The 10,270-nt window shown below is 44.0% G+C and overlaps 1 protein-coding gene across 1 annotated transcript; it reads right to left on the bottom strand.

The window, feature by feature from the left end:
- LOC110070926 (uncharacterized) lies at positions 1 to 4,451 on the bottom strand. The gene is made up of 2 exons (XM_020778660.3): positions 3,827 to 4,451; positions 1 to 2,382 (listed from the first exon to the last, which is right to left on the bottom strand). The coding sequence occupies exon 2, from the start codon at positions 2,207 to 2,209 to the stop codon at positions 1,109 to 1,111; it is 1,101 nt and encodes a 366-aa protein (XP_020634319.3). The 5' UTR covers positions 2,210 to 2,382; positions 3,827 to 4,451; the 3' UTR covers positions 1 to 1,108.
- Between the last annotated feature and the right edge of the window lie 5,819 nt (positions 4,452 to 10,270).

The following is a 10,270-nucleotide window of genomic DNA, read 5'->3' as shown; positions in this document are numbered from 1 at the left end:
GAAATCTAATACTGTATTTTATTTGATATCTTAAAAAAACTATTTAATTAAAATAAAAACCACCCCTATCTTTATTCTTGTTGTTGTCCACTGAAATCCCAGAAAAACTGAAAGCATCCATTATTGTTTTAGGGGTTTGTTTTGTTTTTTTGCAGGAGACACAGTCCTTTTTATATTAAGGGACATCACATCTAATTTGTCCATTATCCAAGTCTGTTCTGGAAATTATATCATCATATCACATGCTTACAACATCTGTATTCTAATTAACTTAACAAAGAAGTGCAACAATAACAATCATAACATTGAGAGTCTCTCCTGGTAGAGTGTAACTTGGTTTACTATCCCTATAATTCAGTCGGCTACATGGTGTGAGAGAGCCATTCCTTGTAGACAAGGATTCACATAAACTTCCCCAATTAAAACTTCCCGATTCAGAGTAGACTCTTGTTAAATTAATCATTCAGGATCTATTTGTTACGGACAGCAAGATTTTGTTCATAGGATACCTACATAATTTTGTGGCAAGATTCAGCAGTCAACATGAAATAAACACCTTCTTATGCATAAATGTATCCCCCTTAATCCGTCTGTGCCAGCAGTTCAAGTTGACTAAATGTGCTCATTTAGTTCTGCCTGTTCTTTAATTTCTTCAGAGTACCCTTTACCTTACAATTCCAAATAGTTTGTGAATGGTTTAATAAAGTTGTCTTTTGTGGAGTGGAACAGGATAAGAGGTCCTGATAATTTCTGGTGCTGTTTTCCCCCTATTTTAGGTCCAGAGTTGCCAACATAACCATTTTTATCTCATGAGAAGTAAGAACTGTGTCAACACCGAAATTTCTCCCACATGTCAGAACTCTATGTGGTTAACTCTCTGTGTGATGTTTAAGCTGTGAGGTTTGCATGGGGTCTTTCTTTGCACCAAACATTTCTACTGTTCTTCCTCTGTCTTTTGGCATTTCCTGTGAGATAAACTTCCTCTCAAAGTTGCTCCACACACCAATGTCCATAACAGTTTTTTCCATTATGTGAGTTGATTTAAAAAAGAAAGAGAGAGAAAATGAAGCGTGTCCTTGAAATAAACTTATTCCTACACTCTGAACATTTATACATTTTCTTTCTTGTGTGAGTTCCTTTGATGTCTATGGAGGTTTGAGTTTCTACTGAAGTTTTTCCCACACTCCAAACATTTGTAGGGCTTCTCCAGTGTATGTGTTGTTTGGTGCCTACTCAGGTTGGTTTTCCTCCCGAAGCTCTTTCCGCATTCCAAGCACTGATACGGTTTTTCTCCCGTGTGGGTTCTTTGATGCCTTGCGAGGTTTGTGTTCAAACTGAAGCTCTTTCCGCACTCCAAGCACTGGTACGGTTTCTCCCCTGTGTGAATTCTCTGATGCCTTTTGAGGTTTGCTTTTAAGCTGAAGCTCTTTCCACAATCCAAGCATTGATACGGTTTCTCTCCTGAGTGAGTTCTCTGATGAAAAGCCAAACTGGTGCCCCACTGAAAACTCTTCTCGCATTCCACACATTTATACGGTTTCTCCTCGGTATGGATCCTTTGATGAGATGTGAGGCTGGTGCTCAAATGGAAGCTTTTTTCGCACTGCCAGCACTTGTACGGCTTCTCCCCTGTGTGAGTTCTCTGATGCCGAATGAGGCTTTTGTTGAAGCTGAAGCTCTTGCCACACTCGGAGCATTTATAGGGTTTCTCTCCTGTGTGACTCCTACGATGGAGAGCAAGATTTGTCCTCACCTGGAAGCTCTTTCCACACTCTGAACATCGATGGGGTTTCTCCCCTGTGTGAGATCTTTTATGTCTGTTGAGGCTTTTGTTAAAACTGAAGCTTTTCCCACATTCCAAGCATTTATACGGCTTCTCCCTTGTGTGAGTGATTTGATGAGAGGTCAGACTGGTGCTCACGGGAAAGCTTTTTCCGCACTCCAAGCAGCTGTACGGTTTTTCCCCCGTGTGAGTTCTCTGATGCCGACTGAGGCTGGTTTTCAAGCTGAAGGTCTTGCCACATTCTAAGCATTTGTACGGTTTCTCTTCGGCATGTTTTCTTGGATGGGAAGTCAGATGTGAGCTCTCATGGAAACTCCTTCCATACTCTAAGCACTGATGTGGTTTTTTGTCTTTGTAGGTTTTGCAGTGTGTTTGAAAACTTGCATAAGAACTGAAATGTTTCTTACCTACAGGGTTTTGATTCATTGTCCTTCTCTCTTGTTTTGTAATTTCCGAAAATTCTGATTTCACGGTGATCCACTGCCTTGAGAAGCAAAGGCCTGATTCTTCCTCTTTCAATTTAGTTCCCTTTTTCCCCCACCTCTTTTTTCTCTGTTTCTACGTCTCCTTCTGCTGACACCTTTCCCCACATTCAACAACTGTTGGAATGAAAACAAAACAAAACAAAAAACAAGAAGTAAATTGTTGGCAGTCACAAATATTCCCTGCACTTCAATTTATCACTGTGATGCAGGGGAGAATTGATGCAGGAAAACAAGACAAATGATAAAAAAATAAATATAGTAAATATATGTTTGTATAAATATATGTGTAAATATAGTAAAGTAGGCATGCCATAAGTAAACAAATTGAAGCTGAATCCAAACGAGACGGAGGTGATAGTTGCTGCCCAACAACCGAAATAAGATAATAAGGGAGAGTAATTCTATGACATTTCACATTTTCTCTGCAACCTACCTTTGAATCCATAAACAAATTCAAACATGTTTAGGAGTAATCTGGCTTTGCTCACCAGATTATTCATACACATGTTCAAACCCACCCATAAGCTCAAAACATAGGTTGCAGGAAAAAATATATGACATGTCATAAAAATGTTTCTCCTAATGATGTCAATAACAAAACATCTCCAAATCGGCAGTGATTAAAGAAAAATAACTGTTCAGTTCTTATTATCTGTTCATATGCACATGTGTGTTTTTGGGTATACACAGAGATAAGGAGAACTAGAGTGGTCTTTTAGAACAGATGGGCGGGGTATAAATCAAATCAAATCAATAAATCAATCAATAAACTAAACAACACTTTAATCAAGGTTTTTCTGAGGAATGCAGTTTACACCTATAAAAGTGACTAACAAGCAGAAGCATTCAAGTACAGCACTTATGTTAGTCACTTATAAGTGTATATATGTGCAGATTTGTGTGTGTGTGTGTGTGCGCACGCGCGTGCGCATTCAGACATACAGCTAAAAGCCATGTGCAACCCGTTTTGGGCCATCTGCGGTTGGGGACAACTTTTTTTAAAGTTGTGCTACTTGCTGGATAGCTCAGTGGGTGAAGTCTCTGGCTGCAGACGGAGAGGCTGGGAGTTCAAATCCCCACCAGTGCCTTTACGCCAGCCTGTGTGGCCTTGGGCAAGCTGCGCAGTCCCAGGGCGCCCCCCAGAGGAAGGGAATACTAAACCACTTCTGAGTACAGTACTCTCCACCTAAAACTCTGCAAACAGTCAGAATTGGCTTGGCGGCAGAGTTATTATTTTAACTATGGCCCAGTGGCTGGCGTCTGACCAGGTCTCACGAGACTTGGGTTCAAATTCCGATGGAGACTCGCCAGGAGCTGACAATGCTAAAAGCTGCCCCGTAAAGATCTCACCTTCCTCTGCTAACCCTGCAATGTTACCTATGGTGAAATACTCAGCAGCATCTTTAAAAAAAAGGCAAGGCCTGGAAATCCATGGATTGCAAAATGCTCTTTCTTCGCTTCGCCTTCCTTCTCCACCCCCCCCCCGGGCGGGTCCCCAAGCCGATTCCTCCTCCCCACCGGCCCCTCTCTCTCCCCCCTCCAGTCCCCCCCCACTCACCAGCTCCCAAGCAGGGCGATGGGGCAGAGGCAGGCGCCCCTTGGGCTCCGTGTGTGTGTGTGTGTGTGTGTGTGTGTGTGTGTGTGTGTGTGTGTGTGTGTGTGTGTGTGTGTGTGTGTGTGTGTGTGTGTGTGTGTGTGTGTGTGTGTGTGTGTGTGTGTGTGTGTGTGTGTGTGTGTGTGTGTGTGTGTGTGTGTGTGTGTGTGTGTGTGTGTGTGTGTGTGTGTGGGGAAAGAAGCCGGAGGAAGGGCGCCGTGGGGAGGAGCGCGTCCTTCCCGACCCTTCCTTCCAAGCGGGGGCCGAGGAAGCCGGTGGGGCAGCGGGAGGCCCGGAGGGGATCCGCTTGGGAGGTGGGGGGGCGCTGCAGATTTCGGCTCTCCTCTTCCTCCTCCTCCTCTTCCTCCTCCTCCTTCCCCCACCAAGAGCAAGCCTTTGCATGCAAGGAACGGAAGGAGGGACGGAGGGCGGGGAGAGCCGCTCAGGCCCTTCCCGAATTGTTCTCGCGGCTCAGGCGCAAACTGGGCCCGGAAGGATGCCCCCTCCCCGGTTGCCCCTCTCTTCTTTTTTCTTTCTTTCTGAGTCTAGAGACTGCTTGGCCGCTACACCGGCGGGGGCGGGGGCGGGAGGTGTCTCGAGCGCAAAGGGCAGGAAGGGGTTAAAAAGGGGGTGGCGGGAAGAAGAGGAGATTTCTGCGGAGGGGGAGGCGGGAATCCTTTTTTTTTACACATGCATGCATTATGCATCGTGCACGCATCGGAATATGCATGCATTGTGCCTCATGCATGCATCAGATTCGTGCATGCCTGAAAATGCGGTGCATTCAAAGGCGGTGCATTGAAAACCCGTGCAAGGCGAGGCGCGCGCCCCGGCCAGAAACGCTTCCTGCGCCACCATTTTCTTTGGCACGAAATGGCTGCAAGTGGCTCTCGGCTCAAGTCTTCTGCTCAAGAGATCCCGGTGGAAGGAGAGCATTTCTGCAGAGGGAAGGCTTCTCCCTTTGGATCTTACGTTGCACGGCATGAGTCTGGCATTTGCCAAGCTTCGCCTCCACGCTTTTTGAAAGTTTTATGGGAGCACTTGCGTGCTTTTTTTTGGACTACAACTCCCAGAATTCCCCAGGCATCACCTGAGAATTGTCATCTTGGGAGAGAAAAAAACCCGCTCAAATGGAGGCTGGAGTTAATTTGCTGAGGGGAACAGCGACACAGATAGAGGATTATCCTGAAGATAGCCACATTAAAACACGGGGGCGGGGAGAAAGAGATTTATTTATTTATTTATTTATTTAACTTATATGCCGCCCACACTACCCGAAGGTCTCTGGGTGGCTTACAGCATTTAAAATACAATAAAAAGGCAAAATAAAAGGGCAAAATAATTAAAATGCAATTAAAATATACATTCTAAAAATTGCCATCAGACCCACATTTGATGTTATTTCAGTTAAAAGCCATTACGACTACAACTCCCAGAATCCACTGGGGCTGCACCAGTCAGGGGATTGTGGGAATTGTAGTCCCAAAAAAAAAGATTTGTAAGATTTACAGCCCCACTCCACCCCCAAATTTGAGGCAGGAGCAAAGTTGGATTGTAGTCAGGGTATCGGAGCCAATTATGTGGTGCCTGTGGTGGTCAGGATTTCTAAAACAAATTTATAATGTCAACCAACCAACCAACCAATTTTATAAATAACATTTCCAAGCTCTTTGTTCTCTGTTTTGGGCACTGTGAACTGCTTTTGAAAATCTCTCTCAAAAAGAGAATTGTAGGGTCACATGGCAATACTGCCTAGCGGTCAGATTATGGCAGAGGAGATGTCTCTCATCCCCCATAGGTGCAAGAGGAATGGTATGGAATACCCAAGGTCTTACCCATATTTTGTATTATTTAAAATTTTTGCTGAAGAGCTCTAAGGAATAGAAAAGAGTATCCTGAGGCAGCTAAAATTGGTGGGATTTGTTTAAAGGCAGCTAGAGGTTGGTACAGTACTACAGCTCCAACAATCCCCTAGTTAGCTTGACTAGAGGATTCTAAGCTTTGGCATACTCACACCTCTCCCCCAAATAACTTTGTTAGCCATTGTGTGCTTCAGCCTTATGTTACTGGATGTCTGCCGAATTCTCCAGACCACAACCCCCATCTTCCACCGTAATCCAGAGTTTATGGAGGGCCCCCTGTTGCACAAGGGCATCACATATCTCTACATAAGAATAGCCCTGCTGGATCAGGCCAAGGGCCCATCTAGTCTTAATCAGGGCTCTGATTGTCATCATTTTGCAGTTGAAAGCTTGGTTACTCCCAGAGCATCAGGGAACGCAAGAGGCCTGGGTAGCCCATGAAGGAAGCCCAGCGTGTATATTAATGAAATTGTACAATGTCCCAGAATCCTGTGCTGTGTGCATGCACACAAGTGTGCATGCGCCTCAAGAAATGCTTCCTCTGCAACACAGACCAGTGCGACAATGCAAAGAACTGCTAGATAGCTCAGTGGTTTAGGCATCCGAGCCAGACGTTGGACATTCGGTTTCCTGCTGGGCCTCCTTGGCGGGGACTGGACTCAAGGACCCATCGAGTCTCTTCCAGCTCTGCTTTTCTATGATGATTATTATATAATGGCCACTTTGAGTGATTCCAGAAATCAGCAGTAGACTCCCTGACAGTCTCTGCCACAGAGTGCATCTTAAATCCCAACCTCACATCAGCTCTTACTTTGAAACATGATTCTTATCTTTCTAAATGCTTTCCTTGAACTCTTGGGAAGTACAGTACCATACAGCTTTTGAAATCTGATTTCTTTTTCCAAATACTTCCACTGAACTCTAAACAGGGCTCGCTTTTGTCGTCCTGGTAGGGCTACTTGAGTGATGCGCTGGGGTGGACATTCAACAGGTTCAGTTTTTGTCATTAGAAGAGACGCACCATGTGAATTTCTGCCTATCAAAGGGGTGCAAATGGCCAATGCTGTTTCTTTGAAACCTCTGGGATATAGATATGCGAGGGTGCATTTGCTGATTTTTAACTGGCCATGGCATCCTTCAGTCTCGAAAGACTATGGTATCGTGCTCTGTATCGAGGACTTGGAATAGTGTCTAGTGTGGCTGAGAAGGCCAATTTCGAGAGTGACAATCCCTTCCACACTGAAGACAAATCCAGTCTCTTCCCCTGTCCAGCTTCCTGATTTTGCTGCTTTCGCAACTGCCTCTTTGCCTCAGCCTGCTGGACAAGGGTCTCTTCAAATTGGGAGAGGCCATGATGCACCACCTGCCTCCAGGCTGAACGCTCAGACGTCAAGATTTCCCATCTGTTGAGATCCATTCCTAAGGCCTTCAGATCGCGCTTGCAGATGTCCTTGTATCGAAGCTGTGGTCTCCCTCTGGGGCGATTTCCCTGCACTAATTCTCCATACAGGAGATCTTTTGGAATCCGACCATCAGCCATTCTCATGACATGCCCAAGCCAATGTAGACGTCGCTGTTTCAGTAATGTATATATGCTAAAAAACTGGCACACGGTTAAGAATCACACATAATCAGGAGTCGGTCTGGCTCCACCTTTTCTGGAAAAGCAGGATAGCAAGAAGCAAAGAATTGCAAAGGCCCTTCGAAGTCCAGATAGAGGTAAACATCCATGGCCTTGTGAACATGATCTGGGATTTTTATGGTTTGGTAACTGAATAGTTCAGGGCTCGGTCACACTGCGAATTTACATCAATTCCAGTCCTCACTTTTTTTAACATATAGATTAAGAATTAAGATTTCTTTAGAAAAATGCATTGGTATGAATGCCTAATAATGATTTTGTACTTTAAGCCCAACTTATGGCCTTGTTTTGTTTTGTGTGGGTTTTTTTTTTTTTTTGCTGCAGAAAACAGTGAAATAAAGTGGGTTTCAATGTCCACGGGAAACATTTCTGCAGCTACTCTGTTAAGCAAAATGACTTTCCAACAGAGTGCTCTAAAATTTCCACAACTCTGAGAAGTATAGACCAAGGTCATATTGGGCAAGGGTCAAGTACAAAGCAAGCGTGTTCTGGAATTAAAAAAAGAAGAATTTGGCTGAAATCCTGTTGCTTATTGTAGTAAATCACATAGGAAGAGACCTATTGAATAAGTGGGATTTTGGTGAGTCAACTCCTCCATAAGTTCCATTGACTCAAATGGGTGTACTTTAGTTGTGACTTATATTAATGTCTCAAAGTCTCTGACCATGAACAGTTAATATCAAAAATTAGAGTAAATCTAAAGAACAGTAAAAGACTCAATGTTACAAAAATGTTGATTCATGTACCTTGGCAGGTCAGACCTAATCACCTACAAGATGGGAGAGAAAGAGAACACCAGCGATGAAAGATCTGTTATCAAAATTTATTCTGCAGAATAAAGAAAAACACATGGAACTAGTGCTCAGAACAGAGTGTCAAATACACAAACATGCTATGCATCTTATATACTTAGCTAGTTACATATCACAACCGAATCTAAATTTTAATCCCCTTTTCTCAGAAGAATTTCCACTTTACTTACCTTCTTGATTTATCCTTTGGCTTTGTGACAACCTGTTCATAGAATCATAGAATAGTGAAGTTACAAGGGGTCTTTAAGGCCATTGAGTTCAACCCACAGCTCAGTGCAGGAAGAGAAATCAAAGGAAACCTGTCAGGTGGTTGACCAAATTTTTCTTGACTGCCTCCAGTGTTGGAGAGTTCACCACCTCTCAAGGTTCCACTGTCATACTGCTCTAACAATTGAGAAGTTTTTTCTGATATTCAACTGAAATCTGGCTTCCTGCAACTTGACCTCATTGTTGCATTCCTGATTCTGTTTTTCCATCCTATAGACCATGGGTCTCCAAACTACAGGCTGCGGGCCACATCCAGGCCACCTTGCTGTTTTATCTGGCATGTTCCCTTCACCCCGTGTACACAACTGGGGGTGTGCGGGGTGGGGGTGTACGTGCATATGTGTGTGTGTGTGTGTGTGTGTGTGTGCAGGGGGGTGCATGCATGTGTTCAGGCATGCGTGTGGCCGGCCACACATATGTTCCCATGTGCATACACATTCCTGTCTTTTTGGCCCTCAAAAATATTGAAAATATCCGGTGTGGCCGTCACGGTCAAAAGTTAGGAGACCCCTATTATAAACTCATACCACTGCTATTAAGCATCAGCTGAATGAAGCTATTCTATTTATAAGTTAAATGTAGAGGTAATACAAAACAGGTTTCTAAGGCTAGGCATATAGCATTTGAAAATACTGTACAGTGGTGCCCTGCATTACGATGTTAATTTGTTCCAGCAAAATCGCTGTAGAGTGAAAACATCATAATGCGAAAATAAAAAACCCACTGAAACGCATTAAAACCCGGTTAATGCGTTCCAATGGGCTAAAAACTCACAGTCCAGTGAAGATCCTCCATACAGCGGCCATTTTCAGTGCCTGTATAGCGAGGAATCCGTCCCTAAACACAGCGGGGAGCCATTTAAAGCACCCGGTGGCCATTTTGAAAACCTGACGATCAGCTGTTTTGATCATCGTAATGTGAAGAATTGGTTCCCGAAGCAGGGAACCAACCTTTGCAAAGCAAAAACACCCCATTTAAAACATTGTTTTGCGATCGCAATTGCGATCGCAAAAACGTCATTGTAAAGCGGATTCGTCATAATGTGGGGCAATCGTTAAGCAGGGTACGACTGTAATACAAACGTTCAGGGATGGGAACTTTATGTTGCTGTTGAGTCAGACTTAAGTTGCATAGGCAATTTGATTTGGACTTGATTTGCGAGTTTCTCACGTGATTTGCAACTTGCAACTCTGACCCATTTCTCTAAATTCTCTTGTCAGGTCCCTATGGCCCCCACCCCCCACTGGCCTGCCTGGTGCTGCCACCACCATCATCAAAGGCAGTGCATCAGAGGGCCTTTCATTGCGACATTCTCACCTGCCATATTCAGAGGGTGGGACCTCCAACCCACCTTTTCCTGTAAGTCACTCTGGCTGCAGAAGGCCTGAATGTTTGGTGCCAAGTCCTGACTCCTAAGCAACTGGTGGCAGGGCAGTGACTCGCCACTTGGACTCGAGGCTTTGGACTTGATACCAAAGATATGAACTTGGGACTTGAGACTTGTGTCCCAGCACTTGGACTTGGGACTTGGGTTGCGAGACTTGCCGACATCCCTGCAAAAGCTAATATGAAATCAAACACTATAACAAAATCTGTTCATATCAATGTGCCAAAATATAATGTAAATAAATTTTTTGATAAATTCAGGATCCATATAAAAACAGGTTTCCATTAGTAAATCCAATTTTCTGCAAAGCAGAAGAAAAGTACTTTGAAATTTGAGATATTTTTTGAATTTCATTTTCCGTTCGTTAGGGGGAAAACATAGGGAAGGGGATTTGGAACAGGGTAATGGGGTAAATATAAAAATACAGAGATATTATCA

Source organism: Pogona vitticeps, chromosome 2 (assembly GCF_051106095.1).
Source record: "Pogona vitticeps strain Pit_001003342236 chromosome 2, PviZW2.1, whole genome shotgun sequence".
Classification (NCBI taxonomy): Eukaryota; Metazoa; Chordata; class Lepidosauria; order Squamata; family Agamidae; genus Pogona; species Pogona vitticeps.
This window is presented reverse-complemented; position numbering and strand designations above follow the sequence as displayed.